Consider the following 26,625-nt stretch of genomic DNA (forward strand, 5'->3'; position numbering starts at 1 on the left):
ACACCTGAGTAACAACGCGACCCGGTTTCTCCATTCTTGGAAGTCCTTTGCATCGCTCGCGAATATTCCAGAGAATCCACGAAGATGTGTACAGCTTACACGCGATCTCACGTAAACCGACGTCAACCCGAGACCAGCGCGTCATCATGAGGAATATACCAGAACAATCGTGTATTATAACATTGTGACACGGTAACCCGACCTAATTTCTCAAATACTGATTTATCACGTAGGCAATTTCAATTACTCTCCACATTATAACATTAGGTTTCTCACTAGCAGTGACCAGCGTTAGGCTACAATGGGCCCTCGTAACACTACTGATTTATTGCGATACTTGCTTCTTGTATGTTCCTTATTATTAAGAAAGTTACTGTAATGTACGTTACAGTTACTGTAATCCAGCAGTTGAAATGGATTCCCTTTCTTTTGTTATGTTTTAATGACTGAAATGGGAATCAGATTTGATAAAATGACTCTGGACAGCAAAATATGTTGAGAAAATGAACGAAATGATTTCGAGTTTCATAACGTATTGGGAATACCGTAACGAACCGAGGAGTGGATGATCGCTACGAGAACGAGAAATGATAACAAATGTCTAAAAATTATGCAGTCTACTGAAGCTTCTCCAATGGACCTCCACCACGGTCCTGCTACCCCCCCCCCCTCCCTCCCCAGTAGCATGCCGTCCTCAGCCATATCAGTTTAACTCAATCATTACTACTCTCCTGTGTTTCTGCAACGGTTAATACACCGTACAGTATTTATGAGAAATGGTTGCAGTAATTCATAGGGTCTTATCTGCATATCGGGTATGTATGGAGCATTTATCCATTACAAATAACAGTTTTATTATGTACAAGTGGAGAGTAGATTCACCTATGGATTCCATATCTTGATCATCGAGATTCAGTCGTGTCATATAGTTTTTCATTAATGCGTCAAGCAAAAGAATAATCAACATAACACCAGCGCCAATCCTTTTCCCTTTCAGGAAGGAACACCCCGTTTAGTTAAACCACATCATGGACAGGTCGCTCTGGAATACAAACCACCACCTCAGATGACGACTTGTAGGTACACGATCATTTCTGTTGTTATGAAGATCGTAATAAGTGATCTTACTTTTTTGCAATTGGCAATAACTTCTAAATCAATTGTAATGGAAAATAAGCTCGACTCATATAGACGGTCTGTATTGTTTATTATATTTTGTAAAATTGTGATGAAAGTTTGTCATGTGCGAAAGCAGAGGGCATGTGTCGTCGCTATTAAAATTAGACGTTTTTATCAGTGTGTGTTAAATAAAACGTACACTTAAAATACAATGTAATATTGTATACGTATATATATATGGGAACAATTATTGCAATAAAATATATAACTGGTAATTCACGCTATATAAAATACTTGCAGAAATCAGGAACAGTAATTTAATGAAAAGCCATCCATGAAGGCCCAAACGTTTTAAATGATCCACCAAGGAATTTGCCGCAATATAAATAATTGTAACTTGGAGTAGCTTTAATTGATACAGACTGGTGATGATGGAGTGGTTTGTGAATGTATCCATTTGTAGTACAGTTTGATGAATTTTGTACGGTGTCTTATTTTAGTGTTTTCAAAGTGCAATGAATACTTTCATACCTTTCTGCATATGTCACGCTAATGTTGTTTTCTTGCTCTTAGGTATAAATATATGGCACTAATTATGGCATTGTTTGTAGGTACGTGTGGTGCAATATGGAAAACAGGTAAGATAGTAACTTAAACAGTATTAATCTTTATTCAAAGTAGCGAATGTTTCTTGGGATAGCGTACGGTTGCATATGCTGAGCTCCAAAGTTTGCCTGTGTTCAAAGAGGGTAGGGAAGGGGTGGCGTGAGTGTAGGGGGAGCAAACAGTTGTGGGAGGGCAACAAACGTACAATTTATAAAGTGTACATCAGAAAAAAAAGGCATTCATTTTTATATCTTTTGAATGTATCTCAGTGGGGCCAGGGTGGGGGGGGGGAGGCTCTGGAAGCTAAAGCGTTTTCATATATTCCTTCAATCGTAGCGAGTTTAAACCAGAAAATGCATGTGAAAGATAAACAATTATATATCTATGGAGTTTATGTCAAAGCACTGGAAGTTTTTAGATTGTGGTAAGTTCCTTCATTATTTAAGCGTACTAGTCATTTCTTTGCATGCTAGCAGAACTAGGTATAACAAGAAAAAAAAAACCAAAACAAGACATCATGTGTCAGATGATTGATAAACATAGCCTAAGCAAAACCTTGTCGGAACAGATAGCATTGAATCCTGATTATCCATTACCTATGTTTATGATTGATAAGCAAGAGAAACTTTATCGAGAGATAAACATGGTATCAACTCATTAAGCATTTGCCTTCCCTTACAAAACGTGCGAAATATACTTCTTTATAGATTGTCTCACAACACAAAGCGTCCTGGTGGGGAGTCAAGGAATCATCAGATGTCGACTTTTAGAAAACAGTACACGGTTCTACTGGTTCGATATGAATATTGAAGGAGAAGAATCTCTATTGATTAAATTGGAGAATGGCCGAGTCAGTGGAAAAGGATATATGACAGGGGAATTCAACATAGACAGTGATGGCTCTTTGATTATCAACTCAGTAACGGTTCAGCACGAAAGAGTACTTCACTTCGAAAGTCTGAGCCCCAACTTGATTACAAGTACCAAGGACATAACAGTTATTGTTTATGGTAGGTATTTATTACTACTCCATCGTCTCCCAGACGCACTTGTCACGTTTCACTTACTAATTACAATATGTAACATGTTGAATAAAGTTTGTCACATCAATTATTGGCAGAAAGTAGTAATGGATATAAGAGCTTCCTCAGAGTTACTTCAAATTAAATTAGCGCTTTACGCAGTAAGTAAGTGAGTGAGTGAGTAATTTCTATAAATAGTATGGCCTATGTCAGCATGTATTATGCAACTGAGGGACTGAGTAAGTAAGAAAGTAAGAAAAACATAATGACAATATACCAGACAGGCTATGGAGAATATCACGTCAGAAAGGAATAAAGTGCTGTGTCCAAGAATATTACTTCTATAAATCATAGAGAAAACTGTATGCATCTGCGCACAAGATACACGTGCGTCCTTATTTAATATTACAAAGCGAAATCGTCATCCATTCCAGCTGTAAGATGTTTGATTGGAAAAATTGGTTCCTGATCCCCTTTTTTTGTAATTCAGTTAGATTTTCCGTGCAGTGAATTACAATACATTTCTTGAGCATTCACAATAACTCCAGGAAAGTAAAGTTTATGACTTCGTTTCGCAGTTGAACCAATCGATCCAATCCCGGTAATTGCAGAGTGCCTGGGTAATTCTGATTGCATCATGAAAGGAAATCTAGATGGAGTCATCTCGTGTTTCCATCACAACACAAGACCAGCAGCAACTATATCGTGGTTCATGAGAGATGGTACTCACGACATACCACTGAACTCCACCACAAATCAGACACTTTCTGCAGATTTGATTACCTTTTCGGTAACCTCAGAGATGGCCATAGGTGAAATACCCCTTCTTGTCAATATGCAGTCCTTTGTGTTACTTGTGTGCAAGTCTCACAACCCATATTCTATGGTACAAGAATCCGATAGCAAAGTATTGCTTGATCTCTCTCAAAATGACCCTTTCGAAAAGCAATCATATCTACCAGAAGATCCAGTTTACGCTATTCAAAACCAAGACTTGGTAATAGAGTGCCCACTAACCATTGCTGCTGAAGATTCAATCGTTATGTGGATGGCCAAATCGCTTGAAACAAAAAACAGACGTTACCTCAAATATTCCGCGTATGGTGTTCCATCTGTGGAGACCGATGAGCAATACAGTCTCCAAAAAAGCGGTGCCATAGTAATTTCACAAGTTGCATTACATCACGAAGGGCTGTACGCATGTATAGAAAGCACGGGAAGCACTACAAAATCATTTCTGCAGCGTGTTGAAGTAATAGGTGGGTAACGTATTTATTTTGTGAACTGTTTCCGCTGTTTTTTTTTCATCTGTACTAGTTTTCAAATTGTGCAAACATTTAAAAAATTACAATCTATTAAGGAAAATTACAATTACATTTCTTTAATCTTCATACATTATTGGATGATATGCTATAAATTAAGTTTTGGTGCAGACTTGTACTTGATTCAGCATTATGATAACATGTACGGTTAATCGTATAGATTTCTTTTTGTTTTATTTACAGTTCAACCTACACCACCAAAAGTTTTGGTTGAAGGTTGCAACCTTTTTGAACCATGTAGTTTCCATATTACCGAAACAAAAACCATTACATGTCAAGTGAATGGAGTTCATCCTGAAGTGGAACTCAACATAAAAGTCATGTCAACCAAACTTGCTGTCATTAACATTAAGGTATTAACCTATGAACACGAGGGGCTGTTTTACACTAGCATTCGTGGAGACGTGATTGTGGTGGACACTAGCTGTCAAGTTAATGGGACTATCATTTGCCAAGCTGTGGGACCGGCTGCCAACGTCTTCAAATCAGATGCTTTTATCTCAATATCATCTAGTTAGTATATTGTTGTTCTATATATACGTTATTTCGTTGTAACAATACGATTAACTAGAAATCCAAAATGTAGCCAACCTTTATATCGATGTTTTGAAGATATTTAGATATGAACCTTCAAATCTAATATCAACTTTATCCTAGCTTTGCTTTTGAAGTTATTTTAAGTGGTATTAAGATATTTGATCTACACAACTTAAGTTTCACGATCATATTGCAGTAGCTCAATTTACGTTTGCGATTTGCCCTAAACCACTTGTCATGTGTCTCACACCATTTCACCTTGTCATGTTGCTCCCAAGATGTTACATTGCCAAAATGTTGCCAAAACTCCTCCGATATTGACACTGGCAACATTTCTTGTTTTGCACCTAACCTCAATAACATATTAATTGAGTATTGGATTGATTCAGACATTTGCTTTAATATTTGCTTAAATAAGACAAGAAATCTGGTTGAAGCAAAATAGTTTGACTATTAATACCCCTTCTAAATAATATTCCACATAAGTACTGACAGCCAAAAAGCAAAGAGATATCAACCATGTTAAACATAGTATAAGAACTGTCTAGAGAAATAACTATGAAGTGCTACGGCAGGGTTGTCCAACCTACGGCCCGCGGGCCACAGTCCGGCCCGGCGCAGGGTTGCGTCCGGCCCGCCAGAGATGCTCTACGGTGCAAAATTTTAGTGCGCAGATTTATTGATAACAATTTGAAGCTATATAATCAATCATTGGAACCTTCTGGGTCCAAAAAAAACTGTAGGTCAGTTTGTGTGACACTCTCTCAGCGGAGGGGGGGGGGGGCGGCTGGACTTTACTCATCTGTTTTATCAGGAAGGAAAATAAATCAGTGCGCGCAGTGCTCACATTTTGTTGCCTTGGGCTTCGGGCAAAAAAATCGAAAAATCGAGCGTAGGGTTCATGCGGCCCCTCCTTCATCTCAGTCATTCCATGTGGCCCTCCTCTGCAAAAGGTTGGACAACCCTGTGCTACGGTTTTCATGCTTTCACTGCATGATGACCTCTGACATTTATTATGTTGTTGCTGCACTCGATCTTAATGTAGCGTACGGCTACGCCCCATGCATTGACTTACGTACTAAATCGGCGAAGAAATGTGGTCTCTAAGTCTATACATATAAGTTATATGACTAGTTAAATGCGACCCATCACTGGATAACTGATGAGTTGGCCCATTAATGGCACGCTCAATGTTCCGTATGATGACCGCGAATCTTTTGATATGAGAGCTTGAAGTTTTCGTCACTTGTAATCAAACCTCTTTACGCAGTAGTAAAAAAATCATGGTACACTGCTACTGGGAGGCCTAAAGTGGTCTAAATTTCCCTCAATTTGCCTAAATTGTGCACCACATGTACTTTTACTACTATTTTACTACACTTTTACTACTATTTTGAGTGATATTAGGTACTTTCACCTTTCAGGACCAGCTAAGCTCAACCCAAAAGTTAAATTTCTATTACCAAATTGTAAGTGGTTGTTAGCTTGTGTTACAACTTGGCCACAAAATACTTCTTTCTTCTTATCAAAGGCATCCACTGTCCCCTCTTGAAATATTATGATACTGCACTGTTTCTATACACAGAGTGTATTGAACTAGAAGTCCGTCGTAACCAATGGCACAAAGATGTAAAGCATTACATTGTTATTTCTCTGTGCTCTATTCGTAAAACCATGGAGGATGGTAAAACTATACGAATAGCAGATTGTTACACAGGACTAACAGTCTGACTTCACTACGATGGAAAGAATATTAAACCAGAAGACTAGCATCAAACTGAAAATGAAGAGAAAACTGGCATTTTATCCTTGCCAAAAGCAAAAGAAATATGGGACGGTTAAGATTTGCCGGTATGTGTTTTTGACGTCATCTCTACCGGTATAACTCATTTAGTACATGGACGTGTAACGTCATACTGAGTAGTTATTGGCGCAACATTGCGTCTAGTCCAGGGAAGATTCTCCCAGGCGCCCTACTTGGGGATCGATTTCAAGAAGACCATTCACACCCATTACTTTATTACATCCTGGATTCCCCACGGGTTGTCATTGATGAGTTTTTGTTTTTGTTTTATTTTTTATTGCAGACGGGGTAAAGTGTCCACAAATTTCGGCTGCTCCTTTTCCTGCTGACAAAAGAGTGCAGAACAACACAGGGCTTATAATATGTTTGACGATTTCTGTAACATTACTTTGTGTCCTTATTTGTAAGTTTTCGATTCTATCGCAAGTCAAGTCAAGTCACAAGTCATATATATTTTTGCCGCCAATTTGCAAGTCATATATGAAAACAAATTATAAGGTTATGCTATAAGTATAGGCAAATGAACATATAACTGGCTAAGGTGCAACAAAGTAGTCCTAGTTTGTGAAGTAATGTGGCTCCGGTGGATGGCTTGCATCAGTGTAGTTCACCTGCATTGATATATAACAAAAGGAATAATCATGCAAGTGGATTGGACAACAGTTGAAATTTATTTTATACAGACACTTACAAATATGCAACTATATGACATATATATATCACAAAGAAACAATGATGATTACAAAGTATTCAGAATACATTGACTGTCCACAGCCACTAACTATTATACGTTCTGTGGTCGGGGGAGAAGCGAACAGTTTCCTATGGAAAGGAGGGGGGTGGGATGTTGGCGTTTTGACTGAAGGAAAACTTGAGAAACTGGTAGGTGCTTAGATGCAAACTTGGTGCTATTTGTTGTGTATTTTTTTAATGTCCACGGTTGTACTATGCAATTAAGTTACATGTATGATATCATCTCTTTTTGTAATATCCTGACGGTGGGAGGGGACCTGGGGCACGGGACTGTGCCCTTGATGTTTTAGACCTGTCCCAGCAGCAGCAGACGTGTCTACTAGCTTGTGTGAAAATTTATTGTTGATTTTTATACAAAATTAACCTCTTTTGCGCATCACAGAAACCAGTTAATGAAACATCAATACAATTCTGCTTACGAAGTATGGTAAACTAACAAAAGTGGCAGTTTGTTTCATAATTATGGTACAACTGCACAATATCATTTACTGGGAGCACAGGTGGTGGTGCGAAGTTACCGGAAGCGGCAGCATTAAAAATATACGTAAACACATAACAGAAGGAGGATTTAAGATAACGTTCTATGGAGTTTATCTAAGAGTTCTAGAGGGTGTTCAGGGGGAAGGCACGGACGATGTAACTAACTAGTGTAAAATACTTCTTGCTGTTTCTTTGCGGCGAGTTTATAGCATAAAAACACATGTTGGATGGGATGAATTCGATTTCTCTGGAATGTATTGCAAAGCGCTGATAGGGTGAAGCACCCTGCTTCTTTTGCATGTTGGTAATATTCTTTCTTCTCTACTAGCTAATCATCTAATTACGCCTCCGAATGTACCATTTTGGCGTCTTAAGTTTTATAATTTACACTTCTGCTGACCAAAGGCCTTCGACAACCTTTTTCATCTCCGCGTATAATTTGCATTGGGGGGGGGGGGGGGGAAGGAACTACGCAACGGATGATTGTCACCTAGTGATTTGTGATTCCTTGCCGAAGGCCGAAGGAATCTATGCGATGGTGATGGCGTGTGTTTGTGTGTGTGTGTGGGTGTGTGTGTGTGACGCTTTGTCTCGTAAACACGGTATCTCAAACTTGTGTGGCTAGCCGTAGTAAGCAGATTATCCCTTTTGTTTTTCAAGGAGTTCAAAGTTCATTTGAGGTCAACAGTTTTTTTTAATTTGAAACTTAGTATGTGGGTAGCCCTCAGTGAGTAGATGGTCTCTATTTTTTTCATGGAGGTCAGGGGTCATTTGAGAGATCACCAGAGGTCATAGGCGGAAAACATTGTAAACACGGTATCTCAAGAAGTACAAAATTCTTGAACTTTAAACTTGAACTGTGGTTTTACCTAAGATAGCAAATGATCCCTTTTGTTTTTAATGGAGGTCAAAGGTAATTTAGGGTCACTAGAGGTCAATGGCTACAAACAATGTAAACACGATATCTCAAGAAGTAAATGTTGCATGAACTTTAAACTTGGTGTGTAGATATCCCTTGATAAGCAAGTAATACCTGTTGTTTTTCATGGAGGTCAAGGTTCATTTTGGGTCACCAAAGGTCATAGGGTTTAAAACCTTGTAACCACGATATCTCCAGAGGTACAAGATGCTTGAACCTTAAACTTAGTGTGTTGATATCCCTTAGTGAGCAGTGATATCCCTTAGTACCAGTTTCCAGCAGCCCAAATTGACTTCTACCGATTTAAATCGACAGTTACCAGTTGAATTCGACATCATCGATTTAAATCGACATATACCAATTTAAATTGACATATACCAGTTTAAATCGATGATATGTCAAATTAAATTTGTATTTGTCATTTTAAATCGGCATATACCAATTTAAATCTATGATATGTAAAATAAATCGGTATATTTTAATTTAAATCGACATCTACCAGTTTCAATCGATGATATGTCGAATTAAATCGGTAGAAGTCAATTTCCTTGGACTGATACCAGTTTCCAGCAACTCAAATTGACATATTCCTGTTTAAATTGACATATTATCGATTTAGCTCATTAACATATTCCAAATCCACGATTTGAGACTGATGGCCCGCCATACAGGTAATCCCTATGGTTTTCCATGGGAGTCAAAGGTCATTAGAGGTCACCAGAGGTCCATAGCTGAAAACCATGTAAACACGATATCTCAAGTAGTAAAAGTTGAATTGAACTTTACACTTAGTATGTTGGTAGCCTTTAGTGATTAGATGATCCCTATTGTTTTTCATGGAGGTCAAAGGTCATTTGAGGTCATCAGAGGTCAAAGGCTGAAAGCGATAACTCCCATTGACAGGGTCTGACATGTTTGTTAGTTTGGAACTAGTTGTAAATGGGGTAGGGGATCGTTTTCAAACATAACAGTGGTGTGATCCAAGGTCAACAAAGGTCAAATAGGGGTAAAAAACTAGTAATTTTGCGATAACTTGAAACAAAATGTCCGTCAAGGTTGGGATTTACGCTATTGTAATCCATTAGTCGACCCGCATCTTTTATGACCTTTGAACTTAGAATGACCTCTGGTGACCTGTATTAGTTTCTTTGAATTTTTGTGGCCATATTCAGATCTCAAATGATCTTCCGATCAAAATTGTCCATCGGGTGCAAAGTTATCAGAGGTTAAGAGTTTGTTGTAAACTATGCTCATTTTAGGAGATACAGGGCAAAGAAAAAAAAGATTGTCAATATTTTAATATGTGATACAGCTCTGTGTGCTCTATAGACGAAACTAACTCCCGCTTCGATCAGACACCTGGTACTTAAGTTATGAGGTGCCAAAGGTTGTATTTTAAACCTTTTTGATAATAACATTGTGTGAGTACATTGAAGTGCATAACAATTTCAGGATGGAGTGCACATCATTGAGGGGAACATTTTCATTAAAATCGTCATGCCATCCAAGGTCGCTTATGGGCAATAAACTTCCCACTTATGCTAATTTTTGCAACAACTTCCAGTGACGAAGTCTGACATGGCTGATATGTTGGGACAAGTTGTGAATGAAGTAGATGCACGTTTTTCTAAATAACCGTTATGTAATTATGGCTCAAAATGTGTTTTGGGGGGCAATAACTTATGAAACTCCCACTGATGGGGTACGACATGGGTAATGGTAAGCGATCGTTTCCAAACATAACGGTCATGTGATTCAAGGTCAATTATGGGTCAAAAACTCAATCTCCAAACTGATCAAATTGTCCATGGTTGACCCCAGTGCGACCTTCATGCACAAAGTTATCAGAGGTCAAGGTTTTGTTTGGTTTTGAGAGGTGGACCTCTGTTGACCTCACATGACCTTGGAAGAGCACCTCCAGTGACCGTTATAATATTTTTTTAAGTTGAATTGTTGAATTTATGTGGCCATATTTTAATTGCCCATGGGTTGACTCCTGTGCAACCAAAGTTATTAAGTACAGTTAGGATGATTCTTCAAGTTCTTATAAACAAATCTAACAAAAGTCAACAGATTCTCAAAAGGACGAATCATTAATTTGTGATATTTATAGCAATAATATTGTGTGTGTACATTAAACCCGGAAATAACCATTTTTAGGATAGTGCTTAGTCCTTATAAGCAAGGAACCATAGTGCCCTTGGGCTCTTGTGTTTTCCACGGCGGTCAAAGGTCGTTGAATGTCAATTGTCGGTTACAGTCATAATAAGTCTTATTATGCAGAAGTGAAGTTTGTTTGTCCTTCGACCCTCTTTACATAGGTATGCATTACTCAATTCTGCAAAACTTGCCATATCTGCTCAGCAATTCAGCTCGTTAGAAAATCTTGTATCTAAAGTTTCTTCCCATATTGGCAAGGAATCACTAAGTCACGTGACTTTCTGGTTGTTTTTGTTGCTGCAGTTCTAAAATTCGTTGCTAATTAAGTGAATGATTACGATATTGGTCGTGTTGTCAAGCTTTATGCAACGAATCAACCCTCAGCAATTTTTCTTTCTTTCATTATAGCGTTCAAAGGCATCCGGAAATGTTTTGCAAAGCCGAACAGTCATAGACATGTAAGTTTATATGTCCTTGCGTCTTTCAATGGACACATTGTCCATATAGATTGCTACGACTTCATTTCATTGTTCTACACATAGTGCTGAAAATTTCAACAGAAGTCTATGTTAATTGGCCATGTATTAGCGTTTAGTGCATTTATAACACAAATAAAAGTAGGCATCCCTCCTCCAACCCCCTCTTCCTCATGAGATGAACAATTGACATATCTTCATTCAGTTTAACGCAAATGTGTGTTTTTCATTGTTCAATCAATAAAATGTCAACATTTTGTAAGAATATTTGCCACTTTGACTAGAAGAATACTTCCAAATTGAGTTTGAGGTAAAAACTCTGTTACTGTAGATATAAACAATTATCATTGAGCATAAGTAAAGTAATGGAATAGAGAAGGGTGGTAGAAAGGTGAATGTTATTGAACTTACATCGTACGACAAAACTCTTTGTAATGATCTCTTAATAAATGCAAGTCATTTTGTGTTTCCTTTCAGATGCAAGTGGTACAAGCTAATGAATTAAATTACGCATGAAACGACAGATACGTTTTACATTGCTACGACCTAAATTAAATTATAATCATTAACAATTATAGCTACCAGCTTGTCAGTTGGTTTAATCCTTTTCTAGTTGTTTTATTTGTTTAATTAATTATTCATTGAATTTGTAACGGGGCACTGCTCTTAAACGCATTAATGTCCTCTGTTCTATTAATATACACCAATTGATCATTTATAATAATGAAAATAAATCTTCATTGTAAGATCTTTAATAACGTAATAAGCTTTCTAATTGTACTAGAATTGATATACACTGTAGTGTCATTCCTCAAATGTTTATCGATGCGAACTCATATTCAGAGATCACTATCACTTTTGCACTCTTAAAAATGTCTGTTAAAATATGATCAGATCCCTGTCAAATTTGAACAGTTTGCTTGATCAGACGGGCACCGAACAGACTCTGTTTACATTGATCAGAATATTTTATTAAAAAACACGCCAGGAATCTGATCAAATAATAAAAATAACCAGATTTTCAGACCAGATGGGATCTCATCAGATTCTATTTAAATTGAGAAGTATATGATCAAATACTGAATGCAATAAATTGATAATAATGTCACACCGGTATGTGGACAAGAAATCAGGACAGAAACAAAAACTTGATTTAAACAGAGTATGTTAGAGCTTCATCTGGCTAGACATCTACTACTGTATAAAAATGGGTGTGACAGGGGAAGGGGCAAGCTTCATTGAGCCTTGCTAATCATGGCTCCTGCAGGTTGAATCACACTGAATACAATTTGTGAAATTACATCTTATCAACTATTTGACAATGGATTACAGAGGATGGGACAGCAAGTTACTTTCCACATATATACCTTTGTCCTTAAACAGAGGTTATAATTAAGCTACTAAGAAATGGCCGAACTATGACATGGAAATAACATCATACTGAAGGTTACTTTATTGGTAGAGATCTGGTGCATAGACAGGTGTAAGGTTGTCAGTGATCTACTTGGACTTAGATGTTGGAAATTTATATGATTATGTTGACAGCTTGTAAACAGAAACTGTAAGTAATCTTTCTGAGAAGTGTGATATAGGAGAAAGTCCTGTCTGTAATACTAGTAAAGAGATTGTGTTGAATGTCCGCTAATATGCAACATTGTTTGAAGGTAAAAAGTAATTTTTGTTCTCGCTCATGTTTAGATGAGCACTGAAAATCAACACCTTTTTCTTCGTGCCTTTAGCGATCCCCGTGATAATGAAGACTAAGTGGGTTTTTTTTATGCTGATATGTCAATTATAAACTAAATTTTTTTTCGGTGCCAACCGTCGAGCACCACATTGTCTATTGAGTATTTTTGTCTCGAAAGTGAGACATGTTTCTTTTGCAGATCCTCACCAGTTTTCGTCAATTGTTCACCTTACCACAATCATGATTAATGCTATCAGATGGGATACAATTGTGTTAAGCCTATTCTGTAAAGATTTAGGTCATGCAAGTATGATGTTTCTAGAGACATTGTTATTCTAGGAATGACCAAAATGTAACGGCGGTGCCATGGAGAGATTTGGCTGAGCGTTCTTTAATATGGTTAGAATGTTATCGTCTGTGATAATGAATTTGTCTAACTTGACAATTGTCATTTAATCTTATGTTTTTCCTTGTTGTTTGCATGAGTATATTTAACTTTTATATATTGAGTAGTGAGTTTGTGACTCTGCATGTGCACTGGGTCTATTTTGATAAATACTTATTTTTTTCTTTGTTGTTTGCATGGGTGTATATAACTTTTCTGTTTTTAAATGGAATTGATAACTGGATTATCGATTTTGTCACTCCTCTCGGATTTTTGCTGTTCGTTTGCTTTAACGTTATGCTTAACCTAGTAGTTTGACAATCGTTAGGATGTGTCTGTGTTTGTCTAGACAGCGCATAGAGAGAATTTCCTATATTATATAGTTTTCTGTGTATGTAATTTTTGGCAGTTTCAGCAGAGTTTCAGTCGAGTTTGAACTGGCTTGAAATCAGAGTTACAGTTCATCTGCAGAATTACTTTTTCTGGGCCTCTATAGAATTTGGGATGAAGTCCGGAGAGTTTGTTTTAACAGTTTAAACCTCTAACCGTAGTAAGCATCGTCAGGGGCGTAGCGAAGGGGTTTTTGTTGGGGGGGTGTGGAGAATTTGATTTGCCGACGGATCTGGAAGTGGTGACTGAAATGGGGGAGGGGTCTAAGGGGAGGGGATGTCCCCCTCCCCTTTGGCAATTTTTTAGTTTTGAAACGTCCTTAGATGCAATCTGGTGCATATTTTAAGTCAAATTTGATTTGCCGACGGATCTGGAAGTGGTGACTGAAATGGGGGAGGGGTCTAAGGGGAGGGGGTGTCCCCCTCCCCTTTGGCAAATTTGTAGTTTTGAAACGTCCTTAGATGCAATCTGGTGTATATTTTAAGTCAAATTTGATTTGCCGACGGATCTGGAAGTGGTGACTGAAATGGTGGTGTCCCGCTCCCCTTTGGCAATTTTTTAGTTTTGAAACGTCCTTAGATGCAATCTGGTGTATATTTTAAGTTAAATTTGATTTGCCGACGGATCTGGAAGTGGTGACTGAAATGGGGGAGGGGTCTAAGGGGAGGGGGTGTCCCCCTCCCCTTTGGAAAATTTTTAGTTTTGAAACGTCCTTAGATGCAATCTGGTGCATATTTTAAGTCAAATTTGATTTGCCGACGGATCTGGAAGTGGTGACTGAAATGGGGGAGGGGTCTAAGGGGAGGGGGTGTCCCCCTCCCCTTTGGCAAATTTTTAGTTTTGAAACGTCCTTAGATGCAATCTGGTGTATATTTTAAGTCAAATTTGATTGGTGACTGAAATGGTGGTGTCCCGCTCCCCTTTGGCAATTTTTTAGTTTTGAAACGTCCTTAGATGCAATCTGGTGTATATTTAAAGTTAAATTTGATTTGCCGACGGATCTGGAAGTGGTGACTGAAATGGGAGAGGGGTCTAAGGGGAGGGGGTGTCCCCCTCCCCTTTGGCAATTTTTTAGTTTTGAAACGTCCTTAGATGCAATCTGGTGTATATTTTAAGTCAAATTTGATTTGCCGACGGATCTGGAAGTGGTGACTGAAATGGTGGTGTCCCCCTCCCCTTTGTAAATTTTTTAGTTTTGAAACGTCCTTAGATGCAATCTGGTGTATATTTTAAGTCAAATTTGATTTGCCGACGGATCTGGAAGTGGTGACTGAAATGGTGGTGTCCCCCTCCCCTTTGTAAAATTTTTAGTTTTGAAACGTCCTTAGATGCAATCTGGTGTATATTTTAAGTCAAATTTGATTTGCCGACGGATCTAGAAGTGGTGACTGAAATGGGGGAGGGGTCTAAGGGGAGGGGGTGTCCCCCTCCCCTTTGGAAAATTTTTAGTTTTGAAACGTCCTTAGATGCAATCTGGTGCATATTTTAAGTCAAATTTGATTTGCCGACGGATCTGGAAGTGGTGACTGAAATGGGGGAGGGGTCTAAGGGGAGGGGGTGTCCCCCTCCTCTTTGGCAAATTTTTAGTTTTGAAACGTCCTTAGATGCAATCTGGTGTATATTTTAAGTCAAATTTGATTGGTGACTGAAATGGTGGTGTCCCCCTCCCCTTTGGCAATTTTTTAGTTTTGAAACGTCCTTAGATGCAATCTGGTGTATATTTTAAGTTAAATTTGATTTGCCGACGGATCTGGAAGTGGTGACTGAAATGGGAGAGGGGTCTAAGGGGAGGGGGTGTCCCCCTCCCCTTTGGCAATTTTTTAGTTTTGAAACGTCCTTAGATGCAATCTGGTGTATATTTTAAGTCAAATTTGATTTGCCGACGGATCTGGAAGTGGTGACTGAAATGGTGGTGTCCCCCTCCCCTTTGGCAATTTTTTAGTTTTGAAACGTCCTTAGATGCAATCTGGTGTATATTTTAAGTTAAATTTGATTTGCCGACGGATCTGGAAGTGGTGACTGAAATGGGAGAGGGGTCTAAGGGGAGGGGGTGTCCCCCTCCCCTTTGGCAATTTTTTAGTTTTGAAACGTCCTTAGATGCAATCTGGTGTATATTTTAAGTCAAATTTGATTTGCCGACGGATCTGGAAGTGGTGACTGAAATGGTGGTGTCCCCCTCCCCTTTGTAAAATTTTTAGTTTTGAAACGTCCTTAGATGCAATCTGGTGTATATTTTAAGTCAAATTTGATTTGCCGACGGATCTAGAAGTGGTGACTGAAATGGGGGAGGGGTCAAATTTTTAGTTTTGAAACGTCCTTAGATGCAATCTGATGTATATTTTAAGTCAAATTTGATTTGCCGACGGATCTGGAAGTGGTGACTGAAAGGGGGGAGGGGTCTAAGGGTAGGGGGTCTACCCCTCCCCTTTGGAAAAATTAGTTTGAACGTCCTTAGATGCAATCTGGTGCATATTTTAAGTCAAATTTGGCACGGAAGAAGCTCCCGTTCTCATTTTTCTATTCAGCTTTCCTTCTTTCTTCCCCTTCCGCTCTCTTCACCTTTTCTCCTTTTGCCGACAGACCCAAAATTTGCCGACAGCGACCAAATTATTGGGGGGGTGTGACACCCCCCCACACCCCCCGCTCGCTACGCCCCTGAGCATCGTGTTTAGAGGTTATCAATATACATCTTTAACATGAAATTTTTCGTCTTGTGTCTTCATTCTGTGTTCCGCGTTTAAATTGTGAATCCAACAATATGTAGTTTTTCTCGTAATTCAATATGCTAAAGTCTCTTATATTGAATCCAGTTGAGTAACATATTAAGTTTTGGTTCAATGTTTTCTAGAACTGTCTGAAATTTGAATCAATAGTTAATTACCATGATATCATAGTGACAGACAATGGTCAAGAAGTCGACATATTCAACACTTATATATTCATCAATTCTATGCTGAGTATCTCTTGTGAAAACAAAGACGGTTACATAATGGACGATTTTAATATTGATTTACTCAAGAATTGGTCTTCTGATTCACGAATATTGTATTTTCCAACAACCTTTTCCCCACAATGACAAAGTCCACTCGTGTAAGAGACGTTTCTGCCTCTTTAATTAATAATTGAATTCATAGTTTCATTGATTAACACAATATTTTGTTTAAAGGTCAATACGGCTTCCGTCCATGACCCTCAAAGGAACTTGCCTTAACAAACGCTTTGGATAGGTTGTGTGACGCTTTGGACAAGAAACTGACCTCAGTGGGTGTTTTTTTAGATTTTAGTGAAGCGTTTTACACCATCGATCACCAGATTTTATGTATGAAACTATGTATCATTATGGTATCAGAGTTAAAACACTTAATTGGATTGCAAGTTATTTTTCCAATAGAATGCAACTTACAACATTAAAAAATGTTAATTCCAATACATTGATTATTGTATGTGATGACCCACAATGTTCTATTTTATGACCGCTGCTCTTTATTGTTTATGTTTATGACATTTACCTTGTTTCAGAGAATTGTTCCACCACTTTTTTGCGGACGATACTAATATTTTTTACTGGTCGAAATCCTACTACCATGTGAATGATACTGTAACGGAAATGTATCCCTTTAAGTAATTTGTTATTGTAATATTCGTTTTAGGATTGAGCGTTCTCTCAGTTCTACCCGTCGATGGCCCCTCTCCCAAAATATGTGTAGAATGAGCGTTCCCTCAGTTCTACCCGTTGATGGCCCCTCTCCAAAAATATGTGTAGAGCTTTTGCGAGTTGCAGGTGGGGACAGCCAATGAAAATCGTACACCTGTTTGTTTATAAATCTTGCTGAATCAGCACCCGAATTTTGAGATGTTTCCCCTTGTTAGTGGTAGCGCAGATTGTTTTATTAGTTTTAGCTCACCACGCTCACGAGGTATTCCGAGATTGGCCTCTGACAGAGAGAGAACCGAGAGAACGCCTATTTTCTGTAAGTTGCTACCACTTCACTGGTATATTTTTGTTCTATCACACGATTATGTGCTTGGCATGACTTCTAGGTTTAATTGTTTGTCTTAGGAAAGATAAAATCGGGTATCTTTGGGGTGACTGGGGATATTGTTCGTACACCTAGGGAATTCTAAGAAAACTATCGTTGCGCTAAGTGCATTTAAGTAGTAAGAAACTAGGGTGTATTTTTAAGACGTCATATTTGTTGTCACATTCTATAGGGGGTTCGATAATTGTAATTTCGACTTCACTAGGAGGCTCACAAACGCTATACCGTGTGTTTCATGTGGGCGTTTGTTTTATAGATATCTTTTATGTCTTCTTAAGCAAAGCAAGTAGTGAGAAAGACTAGTGTCAACAAACGCTAGTATTGTCCTTCATCTGTAAAAACATTTACCACGTACTGGTTCGGTTGTGATTCAAAAAGAGATGTTTTATTTAGTAATCTAAACAGGTTAAGTCTTTAAGCCTGTTGTTGAGTAAGTCCCAATAAAATATCTTGTATGCCTCCACGAGTTAGCGTAACTGCGTAAGTGCGTAACTGCGTAAGTGCGTAACTGCGTAAGTGCGTAACTGCGTAAGTGCGTAACTGCGTAATTGCGTAACTGCGTAATTGCGTAACTTCCTACGTGCATAACTGTGTTACTGCTTAAGTGTACAGACAATTCCTGTACCATTTCTGTTAACTGCTTATCAAAGTCTCTGTAAAGTCTGCCAATGCCGTAATCTGTGGTAAATTCATGTGCCAGTGGATCAAAGATCGACTTATTAAATCAATAAATGAGAGATCAACCAGTCATCAACCTCTTCTCCGATTTTTGTCTTGATATGTGTTAAAGAGTTTTATTAGTTCAAGCAGCTGGACTTCGGGGACACTGGTCAACGTTACAATACAATTTGCTATGAACTTTCTCAAGTTTACTCATGGTTTTCTGCGAATAAATTACCTCTTTATGTGAGCAAGACAAATTACATACTTTTTATAATGATGTTAAGAGAACAGTGTCATTTGACATTAAAATGGATGGAAAGTGTTTAAATAGGGTAAATTATACACGTTTTCCCTTCTGACCTGAGATAATCATATTAAATTAATTTCAACGAATACTGCTAGAGGTGTTGGAATTATTTTTAAGCTGAGGCATTCACTACCTCAGAAGATTCTTCGTTCATTGTACTTTACTCTTATTTTTAGTCTGGTACAGCGTATTATAATATTAAAAACTTTTCACTCTCGCGAAAAGAGCAATTCGCCATATATCGTGTGCTTACTACAATAATTACAATAGCAAGTTATTCGCTTCAGTCAATATTCTCAAACTTCCTCACTTAATCAATGTTCATATAGCCACTTTTGCTTATCGTTCTATAAATAACATTACTCATCCAGTCTTCAAAGATTGTTTTACTTACAAGACAGAATTACAAATACACAACAAGAGACAGGCCGAAGACATGCGCATGCCACGTCCTTGGATTAACATTACAAATCATAGTTTACGTTTTCGTGCTATTACGTGATGGAATTTTTTGCCCAATACTCTTAGAATTTTTTTCACCACACTCATTTACAAAGAATCTCAGCTCATTGTACTCAAGTAAGTATTAGGATTGTTCCTTTCATTGTTCTCCGATCTTAAATATCTGCCTCATTTCAGTTGACTTATTTCTTTTTTCTCAATATGTTATGATCATTCTTTCTTTCTTTTCCTCGGGAGTGTAGGGGGCCTTTGATTTTGTTGTGTCTTTTGATATGTTTTCTCTTGCATAGGGAGTTGCACTACTCGTTAAGCCTTGCGAGGTGTTCTAGGCCACTTCCTTCCTCGTTTTATTTACATTTATGTCAGTTACTATTGACTGTTGAACCTGTATATTGAGGAGAAACAAATACCTAAAATAAAATGAAATATTGAATGTTCAAATACTGCATATGATTAGCCTAAAGTTAATTCACTCAAGATAGAAGCTAAATCTAGGGTGGCCTATTCAAATCCGTGGTATTGTGGCAGTAGCCTGTAATACAAAAAAAACCCAATATGATGGTGTCAAGGTGTGATACCAGTTTGAAGTTTACAGCCTACAGCAGGGTTGCCAGTTTGTCTGTAGCACAACCGGTCACATTTAGAGAAATTACCGGCCATATCGAGTGAATAAAAGGCCAAAAACAGTTTTGTTCGATTTCTGCCGCTGTATTCGTGGCCAACACTTTATTAGTTTGCATTCCTTTGCGATAGGGTGGCTCTATGTAGGCTGCCGGCTTAGATATCTTTTCAAATGTTTGGGGGGCAAAAGTCTTAAATATACCTATGCCTATGAAATCTATGTTTATTCATAAATGGGAATGAGATATTCCAATTTCCCACATTAAAGCTTTGTGTGAGATCTCTCTATATTGTTCTCCAAATTCTCCCCACTCATGGTCCCCTCTTTCTCTCTCTCTCTATTTCTTTTCCCCACCTCCCCTACACCCCCCTCTATTTTCTCTCTTTTTTCATTTCTTTTTCACATTTATTCTCTCATTTTTTCACTGGGGTGGGGCGCCCTATCGCCCAACTCGCTACGCGTATACCATCGTGAGACCAGTAATAAAGCTTCAATCAGCTAAACCTATCAGTTACAAGCTAGGTAAGACATAACAGGACTAAATCAGAAGCTTAAAAGACATAAATAGATAGATGGCTCTGTAATTGGGGCAAATATCCCCCAAAATGACATTTTACGGTCAGGTGTTGGAAGATCGTTGGTACACATGTACCGATTACTTACACGTACTAATGAATGTGTAAAAGTAAGTTAGCCTGACGTTTCGATCCTGGCAGGATCTTCTTCAAAGGCTAAATGACAAGTAACAGTACCAGAAGGGACAAAAACACGCACAGAATACAGACAGGTTAATGAGCATGGTGAACACAAACAGATGGATGTAAGGGGATTAGAAGACAAGGGATGGAGAGAAGAAAGAAAGCAACAAACAGGGGAGGAGGAGAGGTAGGAGATAAACAGTGGAGGGACAAAGAGAGGATTAAGGGAAGGGGGTAGGGAATAAACTGGAGAAGGACAAAGACAGAAAGGTGTGGAGAAAAAAGGGTGAAGAGAGCTATTAGAAGAGGAGTGATGGGGGGGGGGGAGAACAAGGGGAGAAGGAGGGAGGGGGAAGAAGAAAAGTTAGTCATGTCCTTCCTGAATGTTGAGCCCATGAGGTTGAATGGTGCGAAGGCGTTGCACCTACAGCAAGCCTCTCTCTGCTGATTCGTGCTAGTTCAGGACGGCTACCTAAGGATTCAATCCCCTGTAGGGACATGTCGTTAATGGTATGGTTGGGAAAGTTAAAGTGTTCTCCAATTGGGGTCTCAGTCTTCATGGTGTTGACTGTGGATCTGTGACCATAGAATCGCTTCTTGAGGGTGGGTTTGGTTTCGCCAACATACTGGATGCCGCAAACTCTACAAGAGAGACAAGAGATGACATTAGTGGTTGTGCAAGTGATCATGTGACCCTTAGTCTTGTGGGTTAGTTACATGCTGTGGCTGGTGATGGAATTGGATTCAACAATGTGGTGGCTGCAAATGATACAACTCGAAGTACGATCACATTCGAAAGTACCATGCTTAATGGGTGTAGGGTTAGAAGTTAGAGGTGGAACAGCAGCACGCACAAGAAGGTTTCATAGGTTGCGGGGTCTTCTGTAGGCGAAAGGAGGAACAATTACATGAAAGTTTACAAAAAATTCGTTTATGTGCGCTTTCCGTGAGGAGTGTCATACCTTGATTGAGATATGACAAACAATATACACATTGGGAGCTGATGGCCGAGATGGAAACTTTTATTGTATGCAGCATACAGATTGATCTCTACCAAAGGCTTATTATCAGGCCTCGACAAAGAAGTCGCTATTTAGCGACCGTGACTAAAAGACTACTCGCCATAACGCAAAATTCTCTCGCCACCATGGGCGTCAGCAGGTTTCAGAAAGTGAGGGGGACACTATCATCTATCTAAGCGGAGCGCCACCATTGGTTGGCGCGTAGCGTACCAGAAAATTTTGGGTACATAAGACCCCCTAGATCGCAGGAGATGGCCTTCCTGAGTCGTTTTTAGTTACGTCAGAACCAAATCTGTGAGGAGAAATTTTGTCTCACAAAACTAAATTCCGACAGAAAGTACTGGTAGAAAGATGCCGTTCTGACACCAAGGGAGACGAATTACACAGCGTCCATCTCAAACGAAATATTGAAAAAGTGGCGCCGTCACCTCCGGGATGAGTGGAGTGGTATATATCATACATGCATGTAGGTGCGAGACGTCAGTTGTTATGTGCCCAGGTACTTTAATAATAATAATCAGAAAAAGGCACCGCGCGCAGAGCGTGTGTAGCGCCTAGCCGGCACTCAACAATAAAGATCTACCATATTCGGCGAATACATGTAGTCTTAATTACTTAACACCTACACCCCTATTCGTCCGTCCAGTCCAAGGGACTGGAGGTTGTGATATGAACATAGTAACTCATCACCATCTACCTGTATGGCTTACCTAATCCCTTGGAACCCATGCAAACAACATGTGTGCAAGATTCAATACACTTTCGAATGGTCTCCCCCCCCCCCCCCCCCCCGAACGAATTAAATGGGCAGATTTAGGATATTGGGAGAATGGGAGATAAATGACGGTGCAAGTGATAGATAGCAGGGGCCCAGGGAGTCCAGATTTCTTGACCTTAAATATTTGCAGAATATATCACTGGGTCACTCGGTGCTTGTCCCAACACCCAACTTAGGAGAATTCACCGCAGTTTCAGAAGTTCCCAAAAATCGGTATACGACTGTCTGATGATCTGATGAACTCTCCTGCGATTCTCTGTGGACTCAACGCTGCCAGCCTATCGCAATGCACATGGCAGATCATGAGATGGTTAAGGCGCTGCTGTGTCATGGTGCAACGGAGCCAGGTCTTCATGCGTCGAAGAGCACTGAATGAACGTTCGGCTGTGCACGAGCTTGCTGGGGAGATGAGCAGGAGACGTAGCAACCGCTCAACCTGGGGGAACATTCGCCGGACCTCTGGAACCATGTCCTTGAAGAGGCCTAAAATATATGATATTACCTTCCTGGTGGGGTCTTCGCCTTGTTTTCAAGTTGAAATGCGTCGTTGTTTTCTCTGATTCACAGTGTAGGGCAAGGGGAATTCCATTTCTGGCGAGAAGGGGTGCTTCCACAAAACACTCTAAAACATCGTTCAAACATCGCACAAACTTTTATCAGAGGTCTCGGACGAAGCGGGAAGGGTGAATATCGGAGGAAGGGGGGATAAAGGGCCAAGCACTGTTCTAATTTCCAGTGCAATTTATTGATAATTATTCTTAAGTTAGATTCTACTTGAATCAGCTCAGCAATTGTGATAGAAAATCGCGCATATGCATGTGATTTTTTTTAATAACTGCTCTGAAAAGTGGGTGGGACAAATGATATGATATCCCCTCCACTTTTGAAAGTGGGGGGACATGTCCCCCCCCCCCCGTCCCCCACCTGTTGACGCCCATGCTCGCCACTGTGATTGCTGTTCAAGTCTCCACAGTACAGATCTACAACATCAATACTTTCTATTCACAAAGTTAGGCAATACGGCAGATACATGGTGCTACGTAATTGAACCTTTGAAAATTATGTTATTTGAAGTATGAAATTTAATTTTTTCCACCAAAAGTAAAATGATGAACAAAGTAAAACATGTCGCAGCCAGGCCTACTGTAGTGTCTCAAACAATTAAAAATAAAACAACTGCAAACAATCCCTACGAAGATAGCTTGGTTTCACATATCTGGAGATTGAACCAATGACATTAGGGCTCCTTTGTAGTATATACTAGGCATATACTATACAGTAGCTAGTCTTAAGCAAATACAGTACCTCACTGCTATTTTGAACCGCTACGCGTTCAGCGCGACTTCGTACATTTTCTCAATTCATTTTGTCTTTTAGCTGCAGATTGGTGTCCGAAAAATTATCTCTATTACCCCATTACACTGCCAAAGAGCAAAGCGATCTTTTACGCAGTGAAAATCTAAGGTTGAAAGAGCATCTTCCACTCACACCTGGTTTTGAGTGAAAATCTTTGTAAAAAAATCCTAGCAGCAATAATAACAAACTTGTCTCAAAACTCCCTAAAATTGTTGTATATTTTGCGAATTATGACTGATTGCATGTAGGAAATACATTAAGAAATAATTCAGGAGATGTTTGGCCACCTTAAGTGTACTAGTCTGGTATTCTGATACAAAACATTTTTACCTTCACGTTGTTGTGTTAACGAACCCAATTTTATCCTACCGTTGTTATTGTAGGATTACATTGAAGCCTAAACAACTCGGCAGTTCCATGCTTCGTCGTCGAAAATGTTTTACCAAAATGACAGATAATCATGTATTGTAGATTTGTTTTCTGCAGATCAACACTCAGGGTCTTGTGTAGTTAACTTTAAATATTTAATATTGCGAAACTCGGAATAAATCGGTTGCCTACAACTTGTTAAAGTTTGTTTATTAGGCTATAGTAATTTAATGCTCTTATTTCTAAACACAGATAGGGATGTCCAATTAATGTTTATGGTTAGTAGTCTACCTGGGCCGCTAGTACTATACTACTATTGTGTACGGGGATGCCTGCGCTGAACCAAGCCGTCGTGATATCAATGTTTAATAAACTTTTTTAATCGGTTGAGAAATTAATGTATGAACACAACTGCTTTATGAATGCCTTTAAAACACATTACGTACTTCGTAAGCTCAAACCGTTCCCTGTAATAAATTGTTAATTTAGATTTTAAATGCATGTTTTCGCTATAGTTTATAAATGCTCTGTGAAGTTTGTGAACAATCTCCGCACATGAAAACTTCCCATACATAATGCACGTGCAGATAGCGAACCATTTTACGCAGTTAATTCGCATTGAGATTAGTCATTGATAAAAATCTAACTAGGCACAGTAATTTTCGTAAACGGCGTCGAGTAATTTCCCCAACGTAACTTCATCCAAACCTGAAGTTTTTATTTGGCACTGAATCCCGACAATTGCGAAATACGACGGAAAACTTTAACCAATGGAAGCAAATATATACTGTAGGCCTAAACCATATGATTCACATCGGTACTGTTGATGTCTACAGCAACGTCGTATGAACAAACAGCACACCATTGTCATAAAACGACGTATGCAGTGAACTACACAGTATAGCTATATGCAATTTGTTCACGACTTCTGAATTCGGATTCTATGGATGCCCATAAGTTAATTTCCAATTGTCAACAACCTCTCATATTGTTATGAGGCGTAACTGACATGCTATCTAATATGCTGGTCGGTTGGAGATACGGTAGATTATAAGACAGGGTTTCCACGATTTGATATCTGGTGACTCCAAATGACCTTTGACCTCCACAAAACCAATCGGCGTCTTGTACTTAACGTGTCACAACTGCATATGAGATTGGTCCAAGCTTAACTTCTTGAGATGTCGTGTTTACAAGCAAAGCGTCACACACACATTCATGCGCGCACGCGCACACACGCATCCGCCTGCATGAATACAAAGGTTACGATTTCATCGAAAACCCAAAAATAAAAAAATGGTTTTCATTCATTCATTTCTATATTCCAGTATAAATTTACAGAGAAATTTATAAATAGGATAAAAATATAACAATATACAGAACATCAAAAATACAGGTTAAAGCATATAAATGTTTATGAGATTAAGATAATAATGAACGATAAAAAGCGTTAAAAAGTTATCAAAATTATCAAAAAGCTACAACAAAGGATCTAAGAAGCTGTCTTTACCAGTTTACAAAAGGGGCTGCTCTGTAAATAAAACGAGTTCTTAAAGAGTACAAATTCTAAAACATCATCAAAAAGGTACAATAAAGGATCTAAGGAGCCGTTTTGTACAAAAAGGGCTGCTCTGTAAATAAACGAGTTCTTAAAGAGTATAATTCTAAAACACGGCGTGATATTTGGATTTCTCAAATAATAATTTGTTTTATTGCACAGAGAGTTGAGCTTGGAATGTAGAGGATGTTCGTTTAGTTTGAATATTTTTGACAAGTCATACAAATTCATTCCTAGCAGATTCATTGACTCTATATACCAGATTCTCATAATTAAGCCTGAAAATTTTTGAACAAAATTTAAGAAAACTTCTTATTCTTCTCTATCTTTAACGTGTACAAAATGATACCAAACTGGAACCGCATATACTAGGATAGGAAAGACAGACGCCGCGAACACTGTATCACTGGAAAAGTATGGGACAGTGAATGCTAATGTCGAAACAATATAATAGGCCTACGCTTTAGCTAACATTTACGAGATATGATTTGTAAAAGTTAACTTATCGTCAATGCACACTCCTAGATACATAGTGCAAGAGGTACGTTCAACGCACGAGCCCTGAATTATAGTTCTCTGTTTTCTAACATTCATTAAACCTTTGTGCTTAACATTGATATTTTCAAACAAGTTTCTTTTGATTTATTTGGATTCAAAATGAGACTTTTCTGCTCACACAAGCTAACAATTCTAGAAATAAAGTCCTGATAATCGTCTTGATCTTTACTGTGTGTGCTTTTACTGATTCTGCAGGAAACAGCAGTATCATCTGCATACCTTAATAACATTGCAGTTGGAACCTGAACGTATCTCATCCGTGTAAATGGTGAAAAGTAGAGCCGATAGAGGACCCCCTTGAGGAACGCCAATTTTAATATCCGATTTAGAAGAAAATCCCTTCTGTAATTTCACTTGCCTAGACAAGCCTTGTATAAAGTTTGCAAGCCAATGAATAAACCATGGTTCTTCAATAAAGCTACATAGATCTTGAATAAGGCGATTAGGCAATACCGTTTTAAACGCGCTTGAAATATCTAAGAAAAGGACTTTTGACAATGTTGTGTCTTTCTGATTTAGCCCCGAAACGATG

At 38.7% G+C, this 26,625-nt stretch overlaps 1 protein-coding gene across 6 annotated transcripts in view; it reads left to right on the top strand.

Moving 5' to 3' along the window:
• LOC139976424 (uncharacterized) overlaps positions 1-16,362 on the top strand; it is a 289,428-nt gene extending 273,066 nt beyond the window's left edge. For 4 of the 6 annotated variants that reach the window (XM_071985142.1, XM_071985143.1, XM_071985144.1 and 1 more), the window contains 6 exons: positions 2,433-2,735; positions 3,326-4,006; positions 4,253-4,582; positions 6,694-6,813; positions 11,131-11,180; positions 11,676-16,362. In XM_071985142.1, coding sequence (XP_071841243.1) covers positions 2,433-2,735; positions 3,326-4,006; positions 4,253-4,582; positions 6,694-6,813; positions 11,131-11,180; positions 11,676-11,714 — 1,523 coding nt within the window. In that variant the 3' untranslated portion in view covers positions 11,715-16,362. The remainder of the gene's footprint in view (positions 1-2,432; positions 2,736-3,325; positions 4,007-4,252; positions 4,583-6,693; positions 6,814-11,130; positions 11,181-11,675) is intronic. The other 2 variants (XM_071985137.1, XM_071985139.1) reach the window with 1 other exon arrangement.
• The last annotated feature ends 10,263 nt before the right edge of the window (positions 16,363-26,625 follow it).

Source organism: Apostichopus japonicus, chromosome 11, assembly GCF_037975245.1.
Source record: "Apostichopus japonicus isolate 1M-3 chromosome 11, ASM3797524v1, whole genome shotgun sequence".
Classification (NCBI taxonomy): domain Eukaryota; kingdom Metazoa; phylum Echinodermata; class Holothuroidea; order Aspidochirotida; family Stichopodidae; genus Apostichopus; species Apostichopus japonicus.